Genomic DNA, 26,650 nt, shown 5'->3' on the forward strand with positions numbered 1-26,650 from the left:
AGGGAATGGTAACTAGCCCCAACTAACAAAATTCGTATGTAGGTACCTCACTAAGTTGGCAGATCTGTCAGCGGTTTTTCAGAAACACATTAGAGATTTCGTAACCCATTGGAGCGAATAACTGGCTAGGTGATACGGCATTAAGGTAATAACTAGCTGCGGTCGAAACCTCCCATTGGACCGGACCTGACCCAATTTAGAAAATATAATTTTCCCAAACTGACCTAATTTTGCAAGGCAATAGTGTACCGTTGGGTCAGAGTTATTGCAGAAAGAATGTCAATATAATTATATTAATAGCTGTTGACGCCCAGTAAGAGCGGTGATAACCCCGTGGGTTAGGCTTTGGCTTTCCGTTTGGGGGACCTAGTTCGATCCCCGGCACGCATCAACAACTTTCCTGTATACAACATAATGTTTTCAATGAAGTGAAGTCCACCAATCCGCACTTCGCCAGCGTGGTGGATATGCATTGATAATAATTATGATGAATTAATTATTAGCTGTCCTTCCGCGTCTATTTTGGTTTTTAATAATCTTAGTTTCCTTTGGTTTTTACGAGCTCAGTAGGTCTCACTACCTTAAGGACCTCTTAGCAAAATCACATTTACATAAAAAGATATAATTTTATAACTCGTATCGCATGTTTTCAGGGACTTAAAGAATCCTAGGATTGCCCAGCGTGCACCAAAGCATGTTAGCACTGTGTACCAAATTTTATCAAGATCTTTTCATTTTTCATTTTCAGTTTCATTCATTTATTAAATCTCCAACGATGTAGAACTCAAGACGGGTTTATGAACTCATTTATAGGGACTCTCACACTAAGTTAACAGTTTTGAAAGAATATTTACAATATTGGTATGGATTCAGTTGAATGCGGAATTAGTGCTTAAGAGAAACAATGACGTTTGTGTAGGAATATCTACTTCTAATAAGAGTAACTACAGACTACTACCGACCTACCTACCACCGGGTAACACGTGCCGCTAAGCGATTTATTTTTCCAGTGCAATGTCGCGTACAAACCGATTAGAGGTATGACTACCATACTCCCTAACAGGTTAGCCCGCTACCATCTTTGACTGCATCATCACTTGATGAGATTGCAGACAAGGGTTAACTTGTAGTGGAAAAAAAAAACAATACTGAATTAAATGATAAATATGATGAACGTTCAATATAACGTACCTGTCTGCTAAAGGGGAGGACGGTTCATCCAAAGCCTTGTGCCTCTCAATCTCCTCGCTAGAAGGAAACTCTCCTGGCCTCGGTTTCACGACCAGCGTCAAGTTAGCACTGGATCTTCCTGCAACGCATGTGTACACTCCGTGGTCCCGGAGTGACAAGGACGTGATGCGTAGAGCACCCTGGTTTGGAATGAGATAGGGACACATTATTAATGGGAATACACTTATAAAAATATAAATATCCTCCGACAACACACACATCGCCATCTAGCCCCAAAGTAAGCGTAGCTTGTGAGATGGGTACTAAAATAGCTGATGAATATCTTTTTGAATATAATACACATAAATACTTATAACATACAGATAGAGACCCAGACACTGATAAACAATTATTTTCAATGCACAAACTTTTTCCAGTTTGGGAATCGAACCCACGGCCTTGGACTTAGCAAGCAGGGACGCTGCCCACATTGTTCCCCGGACGTCTGGCAAAGCCAAAAAGAGGGACATGCCCAGGTGGTTTTTGGTTTGGGTATACCCCTTTGGGAGTCCCAACTAACGTCCGTCCTGCCCAAGGGTTTGAGGTTGCAATAAAGCTTTTCAACCACGCCAAAAAAAAGGGTCGTTGCCCTCTGCGCCTGTCGGCCGTTAAACATAGAATAAGAAAGAATTGAAAGAATTGGTGGTACTGGTAATGAGAAATGAGTGACTGGTTTTCAATATGTTTAACCAGCTTTTGTGTCAATGCCAATACTTTATTCACCATCTCAACCCATTACCGGCCTACTACAGGGCACGGGTCTCCTTCCACAATGAGAAGATAGGCCGTCCACCACTCTGACCCATTGAAGATTGGTGGACCAATTAAATGACTAACTAATACAGATATGTTCTTTCTTCTCATTTTCTTCATTTCTCTAAAAGAATGTGCTACAAAGAAGATCTAAAATTTTATTTGTATTTGTTTTTTTGTTCCGCTATTTGTATTTATTAAACCATTTGTAGAGCGTATTATGCACTCAGGGTAGTCGTCGAAAGTCTGATTGTATTGAATGCCTAACCTCATTAGTTATAAAGAATATACTTCTTGATAACCATTATTAGGTCTTAAGAAATTTTAATGTTTACGCCTCATCTGTTGACAGAAGAGGCGGCCTATTTCTTGTGCAAAGCATAAACCTAGTTTCGTTCAACGCGGAAATGCAACTAGAATTTTTGGCACCATTCCACGCTATGACTTCTATGAGAACAAAAATTTAGTCACAGTGTAATATTAGTTTGTAATATTGAAACTTCCCAGTGCTTTTCAGAACATGCACTAATTGTTTGCATTCCTTTATCTAAATTTACGATACTGCATTCTAATTAACCGCTCAAACAAAGCGTTAGGTTTTGTGAACCGTTATAGTTAGCAAAAGCGCTGTTGTGTATTAATTTACGGGAATAATTGGCCAATGCGAGTTGGGCTCGCGCACAAAGGGCTATACTACCACCTAAAATATGTTTATCTACTAAATAACATATGCATGCAAAATAACGTTTAGAAAAAATCACCTCTTATTGCATCGTAAGCCTTAACTTACAACGAAAATATTTTATTTGAAGGAGCCCCGATTTATAGTAAACTACCATCTTATATAAAAGATGCCATTTTATATAAGATGGTAGATGGTATTTTCAAGAAAAAATTAAATTTCTACTTGACTATAAGTCGTTTCCAGTAAACGATGGAATGGATGGATCTTTGTTTTGATCTTATGTTTTAGCTCAGTATTATTTGTGTAACTACCCGCTTATTCGAACATTTTCTTTTTAGCTGCATTTAGTAATAAATACTATAGTTTATAGATTTGTATGTACCTTCTATAGTGTACGCTCACAACATGTTATAGTTTTAAGTTTAATGTTTTCTTTACCAAGCGAACTTTTGCAATTCTTTTGAGAAATAAAGATCTTAAACCATATGCACAATAACATAAATCGACCAGAATGTCTTAAAACGCTCGACTAAAAATTCGGCTTCCCTTGATAGCTAGCAATTTTTGTTTTACTATGAAGTAAAATTACGACATTCGGTGATTTATTCTTACTCATATTTAAGAATGTATAATAAATATAGTTATTATTTTTATTGATTATTATTATTATTATTTATTATTATTATTTTATGTGTCATTATAATTAAGTATGTATGTAATAATAATGCACCCCACCGACCGGTTTCTCTCGGTTTTCCTAATCCTAAGGTGGCCAATCACTGCCAAGCGTTAAGGCCGCCTTTTGTATCCTACTCTTTAATTTTCCTCTTGTTTTGTCCATTTTTTTTCTTTTTGTGTTCTAAAAATAAAGTGTATCAATAAATCAATAAATAAAGTGGGCACTGAACAATGCAACCAACCGGAAACCTCTATTTCCGTTTTCAAGATATAACTGGAAAATATGACGCTCAAAAAGAAGTATTTTGTAATGAAATAAAACTATATATATTATATAAGAGTTATACCAAATAAAAAAGGACGATAAGCTAATATCCTAACACAAACCACGGCATTATCAATAAATATAATGTTTTGTTTATTTTATAGATGGCCGACTAGCGCAGTGAGCAGCGACCGTGCTTTCTGAGCCAAGGCCGTGAGTTCGATTCCCACAACTGGAAAACGCTTGTGTGATGAACATGAATGTTTTTAGTGTCTTGGTGGTTACGTGTATTCATAAAAATATTAGTTTTTATGTACTTTTTGTTGTGTGCAAGAAAAGTATATTCATTTATTTAAAAATATTCATCAGTTATCTTAGTACCCATAACACAAGCCACGCTTACTTTAGGGCTAGATGGCAATGGCATTTAATGTTAAACAATCGCATAGTGTTCTCGCTTTCAAGAGCTACTAAATACTATCTGGAAGTAACACAGTGGTGATCGGTAGTCTTCTTAATATTATATTACAGTCAATGATTTTTTATATAGTATATTAAAATAATTGGTCCCATTTAACATACATTCCTATTTACTTTAGTTCTATAGAAAACATCAAATTCCACGTAGTCAAGGTCACAAACGGTAACGTGCAGACGATATATTATATAAGCACAAAAAAAGTATAGGAGTGAACAGAACGCGAAAAACCGATAAAGTTATACACTAATTGGTACGTAAAGTTCGAGCAGTCATAAAAATATATCCAAATGAATTGTTATCGAAAATAGCCTTAATTTTTGAAAGCTACAGTAGAAGTTATAGCCAAAGTTGAATAAAATTTGTATCTGTTTGCAGAGTGCGAGTGTACCGAACGTTTTTGCTAATGTTATTTATGGGACGTCCGAGGCAACTGCGCCCAATTTCTCATTCGGAATAGAAACAATTAAACTGTCCCAAAATATTAACAATACAATTGATAGACCGAAGAACTTTAGGCTGGTGCTGACTGATAATAAGAGACAAGTGTCTAGCGTGAAATTAGTGAAAGTGTTGTGTCAAATAGATTTGCCTAATCATCATCATATCAACCCATTACCAGTCCACTACAGGGCACGGGTCTCCTCCCACAATGAGAAGGGGTCAAGACCGTAGTCTGGTCCAGTTGGTCGACTAGATTTGATTAATAATTACATATTGTGAATTCATTCGATCTTTTACTCCATGGTTTCTTATGTCCCAACCTTTTCTGAAAGTCACCAATGTTTTTTAAAGTGACATTTAAAAAAGGTTAGGTTTAAAGACATTTATTCCCATAAAAAGACCTAAGTCACTTACATAGGAAACTTAGTTTACTATAATAAATTAATACACTTCGCCATTAGACTAAACTAAATTCAATTTTACTATTATCTACTCATTCAATGTATTCGTCTTCGATATATGAACTCGAGAAAAGAGTTCTTTACACGTGTATGAAAACATCAGACATCATACAGACATCTGTGTTCCTAGACACTCTACTAGGTGGACATAGGTCGCAAAAAGTTGCAGAGATTCGCTGCTTGCAAGTGCCATGGAATTTGGAAATCCTAACAAAATACTCATGTCCAGCAATGTGTATGTATATTCTTAGAGTTTTGCGCACCGCTATAAGGTTTCATATGTGAGCCAATTCCTCATAATGGTTGCCTGGAAGAAATCACTATAAGTGATAAGGCCGCCTTTGTTACACAAATTTAACTGTACCTTTGTTGTTTTTGTCTCTTTTTTTTTTTTGTGTACAATAAAGTATTTTTGATTGATTGATTGAATGTATGTCTATCGGTTACTACAATGCTAATAAGCTGATATGATGATGATGATGATGATGATTATTTATTAAAGGAAGTACATAACTAATAATTAAAATAACAATACTTTAAGTTCCTAGAAATACTGGGAAATGTTTCGAGAAATATAAAATATCTTTCGATTTCTCTAATGTGAATCAAAGAAACGATTCTAATAAAGAGAACTAAAAACAAAGTACCTTTTTGGAGATCTTGTATTTCTTTGACTTGCTGATTATCTGGTGATCCTTCGCCCACTGGATCTTCGTCCTGTTGTATCCCTTTACGGGACATTTGATCTTCACTTGTGTTCCGTAGAATATCGTGGCCGAACCTCCCACCTTTACTGTTACCTGTTTTATACATAGGTTTATAAGTTTCGCTTAACAAATCCCACATAGAAAATTTTGAGAGATGCAATGGAACGTAGTATGGTGGGTGTAATGAGAGGAGACAAAACCGGGGTAACAGACATTTTAACCAGAATGGATCAGTTAAAGTGGAGATGGACGGGTCACATGCTCCGAGAACCCAAGGCAAATGTAAAAATGAAGTCTAATAACTCATTCGAGACGGGCAAAGAAAAAAATGGTCGGTAGCGTAGACGCTGGGAAGACGAGCTGAAACTTACAGCTGGTCCACTATGAAGAAGGGCGGTACAGGATCGTAAGCACTGGCAAGAACTGGAGAAGACCTTTGTTTGTCCCTTAGCTATATGTGCATAGAGCTAAGGGACTTGATCTTATAATATGAAATGCAAAAATTCTGGTTTTCGTATTTGCTAATGGTTTCCTAAAACCATCTAGCAGACTCCTAAAGATGGATCAATTTTTTTAAATAACAATTAACTAATGCTATTTTTAAACTTGAACCTTATTTAACCACGTAATAAGGTTCAACACTGTTTGACAATTTCGTAGATTCGCTATTTCGTCGGTTATGTGAACAACGTTTCTACGCTAGCACAGAAGACTCCAAAAGGCCTTTGCAAGCTAGTAAGTTCGCAGTGTGGTGACGGCAGATAAGGATACAGTTGTCTTCATCTCTCTTCTTACCGCGGGTGTTGTACGAGGCGACTAAGAGAATATAATGGAGAATGATCAGCAGCGTCCTCCGTCCTACTTATAATACTTGAGCTAGTGAGTTGAATGAACCTTTTTCTTCTTGGGGTCGTGCTGTATGTACGAAGAGTTGGCCAGTGAGATCTCCGGCGCGGACGTGTCCAGCAAGCACGGGCGACTGTTGCAGGACTTGGTGTTCGTCGGTCGCGGGGAGTTGCACTGTGAGGGCGGTCGCTCCACCACGTGCGACTGCGCCATTATTTGCTTGCACACCACCTGCCAAGTTTGTATTATTTATTTATAAGCTCTGGGCTTCAACATCAGCAACCAAGGTAGTTGCGAAGCAGGAGTCCGTCGTCACATAGGAATGCAAAAAGTGCTATATCTAGCTAACAAACTGTTCCCATTTCATCGTAAACGTGTAGAACATTAGAGGTAAAATAATGATTGTAAACTGCTTTTTTTAAATTCCACTACAAGTTAACTCTTGACTACCATTTCACCTGGTGGTAAATGATGATGCTAAGATGGTAGTTGGATAGCCTGCTAGTGAGTATGGTAGTCATACAGCTAATCTGTTTTGCAACATCGCACCGGAACACTAGCGGTACGTCTTTATCGGTAGGGTCGTAACTAGCCACGGCTAAAGCCTCCCACCAGACAAAAATGGAATGAAGTAACTAGCCATCATTTTGAGAAATATTACTATAACGGAGCGGTTTTCGATGCTTCAAAACTAGTCGTGTATATGGTTTTTGTATTTTGTTAATTCTGATCATCGTACCGGAATATTGAATCGTACGCCACGGTATGGCACGTCATTATCAGTGGTAACAAGTCACGGTCGAAAACACCATTAAGATAAAAATAATGCTTAAAAAAACAAATATATATTTACGTCGCGCTGTTTCATCCCCCCTCCGCATGTCTTAGAGCACTTTGACCATTCTCCTGCATGCCACCTCACTGGACAGTCCAGTACGTTGCAGTACTGTCTATCTGGCGGCGGTGGTTGGGGGCACATACTGTTTGGTACGACCACAGTGTTGGTTCCTCCACGTGTCACCTGGTGATATATTAAACATATGAACAAAGGATAAACGTTTTAATCCCTTAATCTAATAATATGTTTTAATTGAGAACGCAGAGCACTGTCGGTCCGGGGCAATATGTTGGTTCCAAGATTTGCACGAGTAAAACTAACTTTGTTTAGGGCATACTGCCAAATTTCTGACACGTGCAATCTGTGGACTCTCTATACGTAGCGGACCTATAGTGTTTTGCGTGTTCAATACAATAATATGCTGAGGGCGAAGTTAAGGAGGCCACGACAGAGCAGTTAGCAATGTTTGCGGATGCTCGTGTGACTTCTACGCAATCATGCGCAAGCGCAGCTTCTATAATGAGCAGTCTATTGAGAAGTTCAAACTAAACTTAAGTAAAGACACGATGGTTTATTTTCAGTGCAGGTTAAGCGGAAACGATAAATAGAACAACACTTCGCAAGGTAGGAAAGGGTCACGTCTTGCACAGTGCTGCACAGTGCGGCCTCCCGATGTTCTAGAAGCTAAACTATAAAGTAAAAGTTTGGTTAACGAGTTATATGCTGTTTAAGGCAGAACTCGTCAACAGTTTATATTTTGAGTTTCAGTAGATCTTTACCACAAAAATTTAAATAATAAATTACCAATGAAAAACTTAATGGCCAACCACTTCAAATATTTATCAAAACCGATGTTATCAATTCATGTTTAACGGTGGTATTTTGATTTGCAATCACCAAAAAATTTATTTTCAGCGAATTAATAACTTTAACAAATTATGATGTTAAAAAATATTAGATTTTGTTAGGATCCGATGTACTCGTATGTACTATTCATATATAATTGCAAATAAATTGAAAAACTTCTTTGGTAACATAAAAAAAGTAGCGCTCTGAAAAGAGCAAGATCAAAGCATTAATACAATATTGGATACAGTTTGTAATAATAAAAACTTTAACTAATAATTTCAAAGATTAATTGCGAACTGAGCTTTGTTCTTTTGTTTCTTAACAGTAACTTTAATATCAACTAGTGCGTGAAACATGAATTTTACGCTCAAGTGTATAAAAAATTGAACAATAAAAGTTATTCTTTTGTTTCCGCAGTGAGCGCTCCCGATGCTGAATCCAATTATATTCGCGTTTTATTTCCCAATGTCTATAATAGGCCGAGAACTAACCGACGATTTGTCATAAGAGTTTGTACTGTCAATTTCATAAGACAATTTAAAGTTAAAGTTTAGATGTTTATTCATTTTATAAATAACGTTCGTTCATTCATTTATTAAAATGTTATTATGTGGTTCGGGGTTTCCAAAGAAGCTCAAGTCTCGGGCATGGATGCGCCAATGTACAGCCGTATTTTTGCCGAATAATAACTTTTACTTATTTACAATATTTTGTGACGCAAATTTTTAAGCTTTTTCATTCAAATATTAGATCTTTTCAATTCACAAGTTAAGAGTGTATAACTTAATGCATCATATCGTGGTATAAAGCTATTATTTATTTTGTGAAATTATAAGCTCCTTCGTTAGTCCGTTTGTGTTCTTCTGGTAAATAAACATATTCTATTCTATTCCATTCTAAAATTGTTTTAAAATTGAAATTAATTGATCGCCAGCTCTTTGAGTATAAAATGTATATCTTCGCTTTATTGGATTCAGATTAATAAATCCCTGTTCATGAAAGTGAATATGATGAAAAAAAATTATATTTTATTGTGGATTGCCGATAGCGGAGTACTCTTAATGCAGATAAGTGTTAAATAATGTTGTTATTGACTTTCATTTTAACACATGCTTCTAAAAGATTGTGTGATAATATCTGGTTGAAGAGTTTTCTTCCACTTTTCGTGGTTGCGGGTTCTTAAACGTGCACCCAAATATATGTCACCCATAACGGTTGTACATAAGCAGCGATGCTTAATCAATACAGTCGCGCGTTTTCGTATAATATGCTAAATCAATACTTTTTTTATATGAATGAATACTTAAGGGTAGACTTTTTATAACTCTTGAAATGCCTATCATTAAGTTTTTTATAACTCGTACTGCAGATTTTCTTCATTTATATTTTCATTCATTTATAATAGTATAAATATAATCCGGAAGTCAATTCCGCTTTAGAAAGCCCTTTATTATCATTTCGAAAAAAGATTAATTCATAAATTACCTCATGTATACACGTGACCTCCCTCGTCTGTATGCCGATTCCACACGACTTGGTGCACTGGGAAAACTCCGTGTGGTTCCAGCTGCAACAAAGGAATTTGTGTATGCAACTTTCCAACTTCAGCACGTACTTACATACTTAGGTGTTAAGGCGTTTCTCCAGATCTTGCGACGCTGATTCGATAAGGATGTGTTTTGGCCAAAAGGAACACCTTTTTCACCATGCTTATCAATGACCTCTGTTATCAATTGATTGGCGCCATTTGTACAATTTTTATGGAATTGTGGTTATTATCACTAAGTTGTGACAATAGTTAAAACCCACCAACCCGCATTAGAGCAGCGTGGTGGGTCTATGCTCTAAAACCGTGTCTCCTATGAGAGAGGAGGCGTTAGCCCAGCAATTGGACGTTAACAGGCTGTGTATGATGAATGGAAACTTTTATACGAGAGACCAAGGAATTATAATTTGAATGACTAAACTGAACTGAACTGAATTAGGTAAACTTTTAGTTCCAGATACACTAGTATGTCACATGCCGGTCATCACATTGGGACAAAAATGATGCTGTCATTTGTATAGGTGCAGCAATTCTAGTGGCATATTAATTGACAGTGATTCAGTAAGTTAATAATAGTATCTTAGTATGTTAGTATGTTTACTTTAGGTGGTGATACTTATGTATACTGTATAAACAATTTCAATGCTGGTTTACTGATCTTATAAGCTCCATTAGATCACAGCGGTCGAAAACGTGACACAGTTAAATAGCGCGGGATCTTCGGATCGCGCAGCTACCCATTGGAAACCTGGTCTTACATGGTGACACGTAGGAATATCTAAGTCATGGACGACCTGAGACGTCGACTTTATAAGATTCTTTAAGTTTGTTTTCAAGATTTTTTTTTGGCGATAAAATAAAGTTAAACTCACATCATGAGTTATTTTGAATACAATCAGGGAATAAATGTAGGTAGAACTGGTAGCAGCGTGCTCTGCGCTACAATAAACCTCGACTGCAATCACCAAACCGTCTGCCCAGCGTGGTGATTATAGGCAAAAGAGGCCTTTAGTCCAGCAGTGGACTGTGATAGGCTAGTGATTGGGAAATTTAAGAAAATGTGCGCCGATGCGCTCCGTCTGTAGCGTGGCTTGGTCTATACAATGTACTAAAGCGATGAAAGGAGGTTTTCTAACTTATCGTATTGCTTCATGTTTGTTTTACAATATAAAAATTGTTATCCCTACTAATATTATAAAAGTCAATGTAAGTTTGTTTGTTACGCTTTCACGCAAAAACCACTTAAGCGATCCTCATGAAACTTTGTAAACATATTCTTGGAAGTATTAGAAGTAATATAGAATACTTTTTTTTGAGAAGGAATGAAAGTGTTTGACGATTTTACACCATAACTCAGACAAATTATAACCGATTTAAATAATTATTTTTGTACTATAGAGGTTATAATATGTGTTTGCCCAAAATTTGTGTAGATCTGAATGTGGTTGGAAATAGAGGACAGAACTCCTCAGCGGACAGCAGCAAACCCCTTATTTAAGGCTTAGCGATACTGAATACTTTTATTTTTTTTAGAACCAGAACTAAATTGAACGCCACATCAAAAAACAAAATCAAACAGCTAGTTAAAGATAAAATAATAAGCTAGTCTTCATATTCCTAGAATGAAACAGACGTATAATAGAACTAAGCTAATGCAAAATATAGCTATCATAACATCATAAACTAAGCAAACAATATTAAGCCATACCAGTAGTTTTAACGCAATGCAATGTTTAAACCGTATTCTAGAGAGCTTTATACGTAATTTACTGTTATACTCACGCGTGGAGTGAAACACACATAATTGGTCTTTATTATTATAGTTATACAGTCTAAATTGCAACTATTGCGGTTAGCGAGAACATAGGGTTGTCAGCAATGAATTTATTGAACCAATGCACACAGCACAGCCTCGAGCTAAAATAAGACATTCTCACCAGAGATTTGGTGTGTGAATTTATTTATTTAATCATAAAACTTTGAGTGTAAATTTTCAACCACAAACCAAGTGTTATCGGACTACTTAAATTTGCGTTTTTTTATCAACTGGCTGAAAGCACCAAGTCCATCTCTTTAATATCATTATAATAAGATACCAAACAGATGGTGGTATGGTTGATCACTTGAAACTCAAAGTCCTCTGTTAAAAATTTCAAATTATCAATTAAAAAAGAAACCTGAGTTTAAATTAGTTTACAGTCGTCAAATCTCGACGTCAAACCGTCTTTTTATATAACAGATTTATTCAAACTTAATGTTTAGGTAGATCAACTCAACCTTTATGACACAATAATCCCATCTCTGCGGTATGGATTTGTCGACAGAGTGACGTGTAACCTTGATCTCCCAGAAGCTGCAGGATTAAGCTAAGGAACTGTACAACAATAATATCTTATTTAAATTGTTTGGGGCCATGTGAGCTTACAGTGTAATAGTCAAAAGAGACTAAAAACTTTTAATATATTAGATGAAATAAATTTATCAATATCGTGTAAAAATGTCTGTAAACACTTGTAATTGTTAGGTTGGATTAGTGTCTGCTTGTATTGAATACAACACTTATTTAAAGTGCAGATTCTACAGATAAAAAGCTAGAGAGAATAAGGCATTAGCTTATTTTTAATAATATGTTTTGCTGTATGACTGTATCTGATTTATTAAGTTAGTTTAGTAGTATTCGTTTTATGGTTGTATTTTTTTTCGATTATTTTTTGTTAAACTAAGCATTTAAATTTTTTCTAGGTTGTGCCACACATAACATATGTGGTGTTGTGAATATTGTAATGTAAAAAATATTTTTTTTTTCTTTCTTTCTTTCTTTCTGTATTAGCGCTTAACAGCTGTGAGTCTGTGGGATTGCGCGATACGATTTCCCGAGTTTTTATATATCATAATAAAAGTAGTCGTTAAAAATAACTTGGATGTGGCAGCCCTATGATAACATAATGCAGTGAAAACGTGTTAAAATATAAATTGAGCTAGTTTCAGCTCTACCGTACCGTAATGTGCAAAAATAAAACAACATATTTGACATGATATAGTGTGGCTGAATATTTATTATTGCATTGTATATTTACTTGCACCTTGTTATTTTATCTAGGTTAGGTTTCAGGTGTGAAAATCATATTGTAATAATTGAAAATGTAATGGAGAATGCTCACAGCCCCTATATAGAAGAGTACCCAGACCCTATGGAAAAGAAAAGATGTTTATCTCAGTTTTCTTGCTTTAAAAACTGTAACAAAAATATCTAACTTTTAGCAGCAGCAGCAGCTAACGATTAATTGTTTTTCTTCCTTCAGGTAAAATGGTAATAGATATTTATCATCCACTTTCACTAGTAGGTATACAAAGCAAAAATATGGCTTATTAAAATCGTCATGATAAATATAACTCCTAATGCTGGCAGTTAGAGATAACTAAAAAAACCAGGCTTTAATTTACTGAAGGCGTATAGCAGCATCTTTTAGCTGACTAGTATAGCTGTCAAGCCTCTATTAGCTTTTAAATACTTCGCCTGAAGAAATACATAAGGCAATTTATTTATACGAAAAATTTAGGCACTGATTAATTATAAAAAAAATTGTTATTATTATTATTAAACTCTTTATTGGTATACCACAACATTTAAAATATAACAAAAACAGAAACAGCGAAAGAAGTAGTAATACAAAAGTCGGCCTTATCGCTTAATAGCGATCTCTGCCAGGCAACCTTTGAATTAGGAAAAAAAAGAAGAGGAGAATATTGTTCCACTTATAGCAAATTTAATATGGCAAATAAAATGAGATAGGTCTCTTTTGTGTTTGTAATGAGCATTCTTCTTTTGAATTTGACCCAGCGAGTGAAGTTGCCTGACTAATTTTGGCCATTTTTTCCTTTATCCATTCGTTAGTTAGAACCCTGTATTTAAAACAAATTTTATAATTAATGTGTTATTAATTTAAATTCATACTTATTAAGTAATATTATTTTTTTAAATATATTTTTTTAAATCCGTACTCGGATCCGTCTTTACTTGAGTGCTTAGAACTTGACCCCCAATTTTTGATATTCTGATTATGATGTAAAATGTGAACACTCACCGTGGCGGACAAGGGTGATCATTGCAAGTTCTCACTCGGTTCTCCGGCTTAGTCAGGGGATCGCACATGTATGGTGACGCGTTTTTGCCATCTTCATCTCTTACACATTGTATAATTAGTTCCTAAAAACAAAAATAATTGTTACATTCTGTATTCATCGCACGCACCCACCACCACCTTGACTGCGGTTTGGTTTTGTTTTATAACTGAGTAAACTTTTTAAACAGCAAATTCCAAAATGAATTTTAGCCAGGAAAGAACCCTTCATACATTAAACTGGACTGCTAGAGAGGTTGCCATAATAGCAAACCAGGGATTTGAAAATGATTCGTTAAATTTGGTTTTTATATTACCATAACACAACGTTTAAATTTCAAGCGCTAATGAGTGGAATTCCTTTAAAAAAATCACCTGAACTCCACTCAAGCAGGAAGCGCTACAGCTGGTATAACCCTTTTCCTTCCAAGAATATGACTTGCCGGGTGATCCAGGTGCTACCCTGATGTTACTGGACGTGCCGAAGATCAGAGATCTGCTGGAAAATCAATTTCAATTTTAGCATCATCTAGTATTATGAAAATTAAACTTAATTTGCTATACTTCGCAAAAAGCAGGAGAATCTATATGGTGTAATTTATAACTTCTTCAATCCTTATACTCCACATCAAACAGATCTTCGGCAATGTACCCTCTACGCACGTTTCGCTCCAAAACCGGAGCATCCTCAGGAGATGTAAACTTTACAATGAATAATTGTTAAGTCATTATTACTCCATTTCTTCGTACTAGAAACATAATTAACATGCACACATTGTAATGAAGTAAAATTTCCATAGCAATGGAGAGAGCTTGTAGTGTCTATACGTTATCAAATTAGATATGAGGAGATTCGTGGAAGAACCAGAGCTACAATACATAGCTCAACGAACCAAAAAGCTAAAATGGCGGATGCCCAGTGCTACTCACGCACATGGCTCCAAAAACCGATGGACGTCGGTGCACTAACACCGATGACGAATATCTGAACTGGTGAAATCCTACGTCAACATCCTATATTCCTATGATGATGAAGAATGTATATTTATTTTAATGATGATGACGAAGAAGATGACGATGATGATAATTCAATGTAACGAAAATACGTAAGTTTCTACTACTGCTGCAAAAGCTTGGAGTAGAAATATATGGGCTAAATTTTTTCTTTTACAATGATTTATTAAAAAGCCACCTTAATTAAATATTATTTATGTTGTTTGATAAAACGTACTTGGATATGCTATGGATAATCATTGTAAATAATATTATTGTACACCTCAACCTAGAATACATTGATAAGATTATCTAATTTATCAAAGTCTCTATCATTACATTTTAGTTTAAGATATTCACTTCAGTCACTGTAATCGCGTGAGTGAGGTGTGATAAAAATGTCGTTAGACGTTAATATAAGCGAACCGGATGAATTTAATTGCGTCGAATTACATAATTGTATACAAAGTGTCGCTGCTATTAAAGAAATAAGAGATTATACTTACCATGTCGACATAGTTTCGGGTAAAGGTGCCAACTATGTTGCAAATGTCTTTAGAATATCTATCGTAGAGTCAGGGACTGATAAAAAACTTAGTGTTATAGTGAAAACCTTAGTTAATACCTTAAGACAAGACGTATTCAGAGAGTTACATAAGAGAGAAGTGCTTGCTTACATGGAAGTTATAGACAAGTTTGTTGATTTACAGACTGTGATTTCAATCGATAAAAGAATTATTTTACCTAAATTTATATTTTCAAGCGTAGAGATGAACAATGAAGTGATCGTATTAGAAGATATGTTGTTAAGTGGTTTTATAGCTGACAGCAAAGTAGCCCAGTTTGAAAAACTAGATTATCCACAAGTTCGCCTAATTTTAACAGAGCTAGCCAAATTTCATGGTTTATCTTTTGTGTTTGAATACAAAAGACAAAATTTTAAAAGTATACAAAGTGATTTTGAAGATATTATTTTCAATGAACAATTTCTTGATAACTCAAAATTAAGAAATTATTTTGTAGAGTCATTTCAAACATCATTGAATCTCATAGATAAAACTAACATTAAGGAAAATTTAGAGCAAAACAAAGATAATATTTTAGACTTATTGAGAAGATACACTAAGCCAAGAAAATATAACGTTTTTTGTCATGGAGATTACTGGATTAACAACATTCTTTTTAAAGAAGTATGTATTTCGATGTTTTCTTTTATAGCGATTATATAATCCAGTTAAGTACGTAATGTAAATTTTGACGTATGTGGAATGCTGCAGATTCAACTTGTTTACTTTAGATATCATCAAAGCCAGTTTAAAGGGTGATTGATGTGCTCTAACTTTGCATAAAAATATGAACGTGCGAAAACATAAAATAATCAATAATAATAAAAATTTCGTTTTGTCTACAGGGTGAAGAACAAAAAATTTGTTTTTTGGATTTTCAAGCAATGCGGTTTGCCAGTCCAGTAACGGATATACTCTATTTTCTATACATTTGTACGGATTCCAAATTCAGAGCTAATTATTTCACAGACCTCATAAATGATTATCATGACAGTTTGAAATCATTTTTGGACCTTTTCCAAATAGACGCCGATGAAGTTTTTCCAAAAAATGAATTTGAAAATGATCTGGAAGAAATGCTTCCGTTTGGTCTTCTTGTAGCTTTGATAGAATTAAAATTAGTGACCACAACACCCGATGACGTCGAAATAACAGAAAATATGGATACACCGGGACTAGGAGATATTATTTATATGCCAGGGGGAGAAGAGTTATATAAACTACGTGTGAATGACGTCATTGATGAATCAGATGCTAATGGAGTTTTAAATCAATTATTAAATGATCTTAATGTCAAAAAACCCCAACTCAGTATTACCTCATAATATTATATAATCATTACAATCAATGAATCACTGAGATGCAGTAATCTGAGCCTTGATAGGTATCTTATTTGACGGTGCAGCGTGATGTTTTGAAAATATATTGTGCAATTTTCAATTTTAACAATAGGGAAGTTGCTTGTTATAATACAAAACCATGTTTATTTGTTTGATTGTTTATTTTACGCATATAAAATAACTGCACGATTGATATCGTCATTGGATATTTAACTGCGGCTCACAAGGCCCTAGGATGGAATTTTAGGTCAGTTCTAAATTTTTTAGGTATTTAATTATCAGTCAATTAACTCTCAGTACGAGCCTGAAGTAAATATTAACATGTTTCCACCCTTTGTACCCTTGTTTCCGGCAGCATCACCACTAACATGTGATATTAATTGTAAAAACCCGCAAACTCGCTTTGTAGTAGCATGGTAGAGTTAAGTACCATATCCATGAGAAGGCAGTGGGCCATTAATAGGTATAAGGAGGATATAAATAAGAGTGTATTTACCTATCGCCACCATTATAAGCCGGTGCACTAGAATCTCCAAAAGAAGTACCATAAGCCATAGAACATGGTTCCATAACACATCGTTCAGTTTCTTCGGTAGGCTTGGGTCCCATACATTTGCTATCCGGTAGTTTTGCAATGGTACGGCTGAATTCTAGAAATATCTTGCAATTAACTTCTTTCTTCCTCCACCCTTCTCCACATGTGACACTGCATGGGCCCCACTCGTCGTCTTTGATGTAGCTATTCGATAAAAAAATTTTTAGTCTGTGGAGTTTTCATATAATGCTATTAAAAATTAACTAATTTAGAAGACAGTCCACGTGCAAAATGATTGCTGAATGCATAAAATTCATGATAAATTGTTTTTCATCTATTACATTTTGTAGCTCACACTGGAGTTATGTTCCATTCAAAATGAGTATTGAAAACCTAATTCTATATTTCTGTGCCTTAAAACATGGTGATGATACATTCAATTCTAAAACATTATACTCATAGGTCTAGTAAAGGATTGTTCACACACAGTCCATAATACATGCTGGGTGCTTAGGGTTCAGAAAATACACTGAAAACTACCGTCCTAAAAGATTCAGTTCTGGCTGGTATATGTAGAAGTATGTGCACCAGTGTTTGTCTGTATTCACCAATTATACCTGCAAACTTGATTTAAAAACGTACTCTTTAGCGTTAAGCAAATAAGATCTATACTATTATCAAAACACTCGGTGAATGAAAGTTATCGAAGAAAAAATAGCTTTGTCGGTGTCAGTGCAGAGATGTATAGTATCTTAGAGTATCGGAAAAGTGTTTCGAAGCGAAACAAAAAGTAGACAAAGTTTAGATAGTGTAATATGTGCAAGGAAATACAAACTTTACTGTGCAGTGCATAAAGTTGAATAAAGGTTGAACGTAGAGAAAGCAATGGTCCGTGACAGGTAATGAACTGAAGGGTTCTTGTGGAATAATCGAAGAGAGTGCATACGAAATTGACCAGTATTGAAGCAGAAAAATTAAGTGGGTTAAGGTCGATTTTCCTTTACATATGTTTTACAGTGATGTCTATCTTCTAGGTTATCTTGAAACACGAAATGTTATACAGTTCTGCAGTCTAAATGAAGGGGCGGTGACAATAATCATTCTCATATCGTCCTTAATCCATTGAATTATTAAATGGTTAGAAGACGATCACTTTAAATCAATAAACACATAAGCTAGGAACAAATGGGAATAACAGCCACTGGATGTGTGTACAGGTGGGGGGCGTAATGTAATTAACTGTAAAAAATGTGATGTTGTTTTGAATTCAAAAGTGAAACCTTTAATTAATACTGGTTAAGGTACAATACCTTACATACAACCAGCCACACGCAAAGAATATTTTGTAATTGCTGAAAACAACAACAAAATACTCTGAGCTGATTGAAAGACACAAGAAAGTGGAAATATTATAAATAATCCTTAAGAAATTACTAAAAAAGGAACTCCTAAAACAAATCTAAAATTAAATGAATATTTCATTTTATTATTTAACTTTTATTCCAATAATAAGTCGACCTCATAACTTCTAGTAGAATCTGTTTATAACAGTTATTATAATATTTAGTAAAGAATCTTCTACAAATTTAATTTTAACTTTGAATTACTTGTAAACTAACTTAATTGTAGACTACTTTTTCGAATTTTTCGAAACTTATTCGAAAAATTATTCGTCTTAAATATCGTTAGCATCAAATAAAATGTTAATAGAAAACTTTTTCGAAGTTTAATTTATTTGAGCCATATCTAATAGTCTGAAATTCAAATAAAGGCCTTGGCAAATATTATTAGTATTCAATCGGCAGATGCAACTCTGTTATTAAGAATGCTGAGATTTTATTCGCCAACCTCATCATGTAAAATAAACTGAATCCATGCAAATAATGGTAGAAAGAAACATTTTGAAAATTATACGTATAAACAATTCTGGCTGGAGACATTCATAAAATTCATATATTAAAGTTTCATAATTAAGTTATAAGTTTGCTGTCAATTTTAATGTATTCGTTAGATTTATTAGCGGCTACTTAATTGGTGTATGTGTTATTTTCTTTGTACTAATTTTAAGTATTAAGTATACTGTTTGGGCCTTAATAAATAAAATAAAATAAAAATAAAATTCAATAGAGTCACCAGTTTTATCTATTGAAAAAAATCTAAAATGAAATCAAAAGTGCTTAAACATAAGACATAAATTTATACAAATTTTGATGTATTTTGCACAGATAAAAAGTATTTCTGTTTTCCAAACTAGTTGAGACTGTGTCACGGAATCATTCTGAGTTGAGAAATTAATAATGACAGCTGATTGGCGCAGTGGGCACTGCTTTCGGAGTCCAAGGCAAGTTCGATTCTCACTACTGGAAAATGTTTGTGTGATGAACGTGAAAGTTTTTCAGTGTCTATGTGTACAGTATAAGTATTTATACAAATAATCATCAGTCATCTTAGTACCCATAACACAAGCTACGCTTACTTTGGGGCTAGATGGCGATGTGTGTACTGTCGTAGTGTAAAAAAACTACTTGTTTTTAATTTATTTTTGAAAAAATGACTAAAGTTGGCGTTTGTCTGTACAAGATTAATCATCATCAACTCATCACCGGCCCACTACAGGGCACGGGTCTCCTCTCAGAATGAGAAGAGTTTAAGCCGTAGTCCACCACGCTAGCCAAGTGCGGATTGGTGGACTTCTCATATTTTAGAATTCGCAGGTAAAAAATTTACCTTACGTTGTTTTCCTTTACCGTTAAAGCAAAAATTCAAAATTACAGTACAGCACTCTAATCTGTTCTGACAAATAACGCAATGACTTGGTTTACGGTAAGAATATTAAGGTTATTACATTGGCGTTATGTGTGTTATCGACTCTGGAACAATTGGATTGGAACAATTAGGGAATTTATGATTTCTTAATTTGCTCAGAGCTATGTATTATTCTGGTTCGATGCCGTCTTGAAGATTTTGAAAGACCTGTCAAGTTTGCTTGCTTTATTGTTCATCAGGAGATAAAATCGTCTTTTTTATACAAATTTATAGCGTGCAAGTGAGCGGGCGGTCCTTTGATTTTAAGTTGTTACCCGCCACCCATTAAGCGTAGAATGACTGCGTGTGTTGGGAATGTATTTTTGGGTCATTCAAAAATTCATAGCTCATTTATTTCATGTAGGCCTAGTATAAGCACTTTTGAAACGTCAAAGTTTGTCTATTTGTAGTGACTCTACAACCAGAAGATTCTACTGAGAAGAAGAAGGCAAGAGGCTCTTTTCCAACATTAACAATTCAAATTTTACATGTTATCATTTATTTTTCTATCTTGTGAGAGACAATTTTGAGAGATATATTTACCCACCCTTTAACCGCACAAGCAAGCTAGTTCCACCATATTAGAACATATCTAGTGTACCGGAAATTCAGGTGGTACCGATAAAATTTGTTTCCGAGACACAAAGTAGTACGATCAGAATATTCCCTACTATAGAAATTATGAGTAGAGTTCCCCTGAAATGCAATATCACCTGTAGACCAGAATTATACAGGCTCTGTTTATATTTATTTATTTTATATTGATAACGTTCACTGCGCCAGAGAACTCTGCACGATAGAAAATAAATAGGGAACCGACTCAAGAAATCGCTACAAAACGGTTTCTACCAAGCTACGTTAGAATCTTTTTTTACTTTTTTGATGAGATTTGTATTTGTATTTTTCCAGCCAGAATAGTTGTTAATGATATTAACTCTTGTCAACACTTACGTGGCTTCAACAGGAACGTCTGGGTCGCCAATTAGCTGCTCTGCTTTAGCTTGAGGCGGCGGATAAGGCTGTATTAGAGGCTGAGTGTGGTAGACAACTCCTGGGAGCAGTTCTTCGATGTCATCCTAGGATACATCAGGTTTTTTGTAACATATGTACTAACAGTAATGTCTAATGAAACTAGCAGGTGTAACGTCTTCTCTTTTATATTGTACTCAAAAGATTACATACAAACTTCTAGTCCCTATTCTAAACCCTTGAAGATTGTTAAAAAAACGCCTTTAGAAGTTATTAAAAAAATCATTACAATCAATGTACGCACGCATTAATAGTTCACTCATAGAAATATTTAAACACACAACACCATACACGCACGCAAACATACCACACACCACACACCGCACACTCGCACACACGAACACACCATGTGTTATTAGTTTTAAACAATTAAGATAGTCTAAAATATTTCGATCCATTGGAAGCACTCCATTTGGCTTGATATTTTACCCCTCACCTTGTAACCTTTTTAAAAGTAGTTCATAAACGGTAATTTACTCCTTGATCAATAAATATTTTATCGTTATAAAGTAATATAATAAAAAATATATATTATAAAAATATTTTATTGTTATAAAATATTTATATGCAGATTTAAATGCCCCTAACTTTAAAAAAACATAGGTTCCTCGTACAGTATTTTAACCCTCGTTTTGCCCATTTAACGGTATATTGCCAAATAAAAGGTAGCCTTTAAAATATTGCTGGTTTGGCGTACAAATGTGATACAGGTATCATAGAAACCAATCTGTTGTTAAAATATGTCTACCTCAGGTTCTTCAGCTTCTCTAAAAACGGGGCAGCTGATGCCAGTAGAGCAAGGTCTGGATATCTCGGGCCTCGACGCAGGGTCGCACCCCCCACCTGCGGGGGTACATTCCACACCCCGTACCTGGACTCCTTCGCCGCAGGATACAGAGCACTGCGAAACGTAAATTATTGATAAGATTAATTCAAGGACAATAAAACATACGCAACAAGCCACGCTCTTGTAAAACGATTTCCAAAAAGAACTAAGGGTTTTTGTTATACGGAAACATAGTCGCGATAATTTTGTTTGAAATAATTTAAACTATTTCCTAATTACTTTCAATAATAGGTATATCTGTGTACCAAATCAGCGTGAAAATTAAGAAAACAAAAATTATTATTTTCGTGTACCTAATTGGTATTTTCTCCACGGTAGTAATACTTTGGAATCGTATAACATTGTAACGTAACTGCAATTTTAGAACTCCAGCCAAAGGAACGTAGAGTATGAAGCACTTTTTAAGATACAAAGTTATAAAATGCTATAAATGTTTATCGCCATATTTTTAATAACGTTTTCTCGTTATTTAACATTATTCTTCGTTGGGAAATCAGGTTTCTAGTCTTATAATTTCTGAATTTTCTCTGGTATGGTCTGGTGGGAGGCTTTTGCCGTGGCTAGTGACCAGCCTACGAAAAGGACGTGCCGCTAAGCGATTTAGTGTTCCTGGAGTATGACTACAATATGCCCTAACAGGTTAGCCCGCTATCATCTTAGACTGCATCATAACTTACCTTAACTGAACTTGTAGTGGAATAAAAAAAACCTTATACCTAGGTTTTTTTTCAATATAAGTACATAAACAGTTCGTAAGTTCACTTAGCTTATTTATGATTTGCTCAGTAAGATAATGTTTGTAGCCCATACCTACCTGTATGGCATTCTTATCGCAATGATTTTATTAGATTTCCAAAATGGATTTTTTAAAATTTAGTTTGTATACTTCACAGGCTTTACGACTATCATGCCTTATAGAAAGCAATGATGAGGTCTCAGTATATTTATTTATTTATTTATTCCCATCTTACATTTTTGTTATTACAGGAAAAAGTTATCCTAATACGACAATGCAGCATGTTATGTAAATTTTAATAATATATATAACTATAGTGTATATGATAAAATCCAAATCGCTATATTTGTGAGTTCACTCAGAGTGCAACAAAATAAATGCGTCTTCTCGGCTATCACATTGAGGGTACGGAGTGCGCGCATCAGTGGCGCCTTCTTCAGTAGCTTGGTGCACCCGTACGGCACCGCCAGCAGCGATGGCCGGTGCCTCCGCCAAACATACCGATCCGGTGCACGCAGGCTTACCAGGCGTAACACATCAGCATTACATATTTGTCCCCTCAGTACTCTAAAAACATGCGTTACGAGTGTAAGCTCTCTCCTTACCCTAAGCTCGTTGTATCCTACCATGCCCAGAACAAATAATGTTGGGTACATCAATGGGTAGTAGGGGTACACTTCATAAAGCTTCATGTACAAGTACCTTACAAATTTGTTCTGGACCCGCTCCAGCATGAGACTATATTTAGCTTCATATGGAGCCCAAATGACTGCGTTACCTTCTAGGTGGCTCCTATGCATTATACAAGGCGATTACAGCACTTATATTCGTGAAACCACGAACCGTGCGTAGCAAAAAGCCTAAATTCCTGTAGGATGTAAGTTGGGGCGCGCTTGCATACAAAATGCCTATTCACTCGTGCCTTGAAGGCATTGTAGTTTCAGACATAGTTCCTGAAGGAAGTCTTTACTATGTTTAGGTGTAGCTAAGTTATAAACACATGACTGCTGTTAAAAGTGATCCTGTGGTCCAGACACTGGGCGACGGGTTTTGAACACCGTGTAAGTCCGACACAACGATCGCGCCTCTTCCGACACGGTGGAATCCCCACGAAAAAAGGGAACCACAATATGGTTAACTACAGCTGAAGAAAAGTTTAATCAAATTGGAAAAAGATGTGAGCGAGATTTTTGGTAAAAGTCCCATTTCTTGCGGGCCAATTTAAAATGGAAGACAAAGTTTTTATATCTGAAATCGAAGAGGAAACCGCAAAGTTTTAGTTTCGTTTGAAAATTTTCTAATTTAATTATGTAAGCTTTGATGAAAGTTTCCTTTTACGAATTTCACGTTATATTTTTTTAAAGAGATGTTTCACATTAAGACTAATATAAGCAGTGCTTTTTAAGATTAATAACGATTTATTACTACAGTTGATAGGTTACAAGCATGATCTTGCTGAGGTTATCATAAATTAGCTTAGTAACTTTACTAACTGTTTATGTATATTGTATACCTAGGTTTTTTTATAAGTTAGCCCTTGACTGCTATCTCACCTCGTGATAAACAAGTCAGTCAGTTGCAGTCTAAGATGGTAGCGGGCTAACCTGTTAGGGAGTAGGGTAATCATACCGTAATCGGTTTCTACGCGATATCGCACCGGAACACTAAATCGCTTAGCGGCACTTCTTTGTCAGTAGGGTGGTAGTAAGTCACGGCAAAAGCCTTCCACCAGACCATCCTAGAAAAAAATCAAAAATTATCAATTCTCAAACTACCCCGGCCCGGATCGAACTCGGGACCTCCTACTTAAATTCACAGCGCTCACCGTCAAAATAAAAGTATTGTAATAACAAGTATTATTTATATCGTCTGTCCACCTCATTGGGGGTCGACCAACGCTGCGTTTACCTGTGCGGGGTCGCCATTCCAGCACCTTGGAACCCCAACGTTCATCGGTTCTTCGAGCTATGTGCCCTACCCATTTCCACCTCAGCTTTGCGACTCTATATAAGTAACTCTAGTTTTTCTACGGATCTCCTCATGTCTGATATGATCACGTAGAGATAATCAGAACATTGCTCTCTCTATCGCCCGCTGAGACTTCTTATAACGCCCATATATCGCATATAAAGTTACGTGCGTGCTGGGACTCGAACTCGGACCCGTGGAAGTGAAGCCAAAGTCCTAACCACTGAGCTATCACCGCTACAGACTCAGGTTGATGATCATAATTTAGCAATCTGTCTATGTCAAAGTGTTCACAAGACTGAAAGCCCATTGGTCTCATGCTCCAGTTACGTTGTATGAGTGAAGCCCCTCCCTGTCTGATTAATGGTACACAATAACAAGTTAGCGGAACTTAGCGGTCCATAGTTTGTTCGGTCAACTGATGGAGGCTATCAATTGAATTTATTTATTCCACTCTCGGAAGTTCGATATCGCATAACGTCACTCGATCTCTGGCATATCTTCAACAGACTAAATAATTAAAATCATTATCATCATTTTTATGTATAAATGAACGAATGAATGAACACTTTTGACTTTTCACCATGTGGTAATTAATGATATAGGTTAAGATGGTAGCGGGCCAACCTGTTCGGGAGTAAGCAATTGTATTAAATCCCTAATCGGTTTTTACGCGACATCGTACCAGAACTCTAAATCGATCGGCACGTCTTTGTCGGTAGGTGGTATAGTTTACAAAATTTAATATGCATATAATATAATTATTACTCAAAGCATAGCACAAGCTAAACTTACTCATGGCGATGTGCACATTGTTGCAGTATTTATTTATTTATTTATTGTTATTAGGTACACAAAACAGGTAATAACTAAAGGTAGATCTCAATATAAGTAATAACAAGTTTTGTTCTAAGTATATTTTTTAAATTGTTTATTTATGAACTACATTTTGAAAATTACACTGATTGCAGGTACATTAGAGTTTTTTATTAATATTGATTTTAATCTCGACATCACGAGAAATTTATATTATTCTCTCAGTATGCAGTTAGAATTTGTTTCAAAAGATATTTTGAATTTAGATTGTGTTATATATGTGTGTTCGTTAGTGTCAATTTATTGCTAGAAGATTAAATGTTTTTTTTTCAGTTTTTTATGTTTTTTATGAAACGGTGATAGCCCAGTGTTGGCTTTAGCTTTAAGTCTCAAAGGTCATAAGCCTGATGGTCCAGCTACGCAGTGCGAGTAGAGCCTTCATCTGGTTACCAGTTAACTATAACAAGTTCAAGGAACTGACCCGTTAGTAGTTTGTTCGGTCAGCTGACGGATGCCACTAATTAAATTTATTCCACTCTCGGAAATTCACTTAAACTTTATCACGAATTCACGTTAAAGCCAATGGGATGGGAATCAAGTTAGTGGGAACTGCTGTTGAACATTTTTTTTGTGAAATTATACACCTTACCTTTACATGAATGTTTTTCAGTGTCTGGGTGTTTATACGTATATAATAAGCATTCATGTATATCTATATATATATAAATGGAAGTGCTACTTACAAATTGCTAGTTATACCATTTATCACTCAAGAACGGCGGGACCAATTTTTATGATATTTGATTTTTTGGATTTCTCTTAGACCGGAATAGAATAATAAGTATTAAAATATAACATTTATCAATAAAAAAAGATCCGCGGTACGAAGTTCGCCGGGACAGCTGGTTATTTATAAAAATATTAATCAGTCATCTTAGTACCTATAACACAAGCTACGCTTACTTTAGGGCTAGATGGCGATGTGTGTATTGTCAACGTCTATTTATTGTTTATTTATTATTTTATTTCTTTTCCACTACAGCTTTTTTTTCATTTCTCAACAAGTTGGCCCTTGACTGCCATAGCACCTAAAGGTAAGTGTGCAGTCTAAGAT

General features: G+C 35.3%; 2 protein-coding genes across 4 annotated transcripts in view; one reads left to right on the top strand and one right to left on the bottom strand.

Moving 5' to 3' along the window:
- Positions 1–26,650, bottom strand: part of LOC120628018 (protein madd-4) — a 292,600-nt gene that overhangs the window by 16,621 nt on the left and 249,329 nt on the right. Inside the window, exons 12-22 of one of the 3 annotated variants that reach the window (XM_039896608.1) lie at positions 21,918–22,070; positions 21,092–21,216; positions 18,646–18,687; positions 17,297–17,539; positions 14,277–14,400; positions 13,866–13,987; positions 9,720–9,801; positions 7,401–7,568; positions 6,596–6,778; positions 5,642–5,794; positions 1,192–1,370 (exon numbers count right to left, since the gene is read on the bottom strand). In XM_039896608.1, coding sequence (XP_039752542.1) covers positions 1,192–1,370; positions 5,642–5,794; positions 6,596–6,778; positions 7,401–7,568; positions 9,720–9,801; positions 13,866–13,987; positions 14,277–14,400; positions 17,297–17,539; positions 18,646–18,687; positions 21,092–21,216; positions 21,918–22,070 — 1,574 coding nt within the window. The remainder of the gene's footprint in view (positions 1–1,191; positions 1,371–5,641; positions 5,795–6,595; positions 6,779–7,400; positions 7,569–9,719; positions 9,802–13,865; positions 13,988–14,276; positions 14,401–17,296; positions 17,540–18,645; positions 18,688–21,091; positions 21,217–21,917; positions 22,071–26,650) is intronic. The other 2 variants (XM_039898237.1, XM_039897428.1) reach the window with 2 other exon arrangements.
- On the top strand, positions 15,274–16,950 carry LOC120630802. Its single transcript, XM_039900495.1, has 2 exons — positions 15,274–16,084; positions 16,306–16,950. Exons 1-2 carry the CDS (start codon positions 15,293–15,295, stop codon positions 16,783–16,785), a joined length of 1,272 nt encoding a protein of 423 aa, XP_039756429.1. The 5' UTR covers positions 15,274–15,292; the 3' UTR covers positions 16,786–16,950.

This window comes from Pararge aegeria, chromosome 1 (assembly GCF_905163445.1).
Source record: "Pararge aegeria chromosome 1, ilParAegt1.1, whole genome shotgun sequence".
Lineage (NCBI taxonomy): Eukaryota > Metazoa > Arthropoda > Insecta > Lepidoptera > Nymphalidae > Pararge > Pararge aegeria.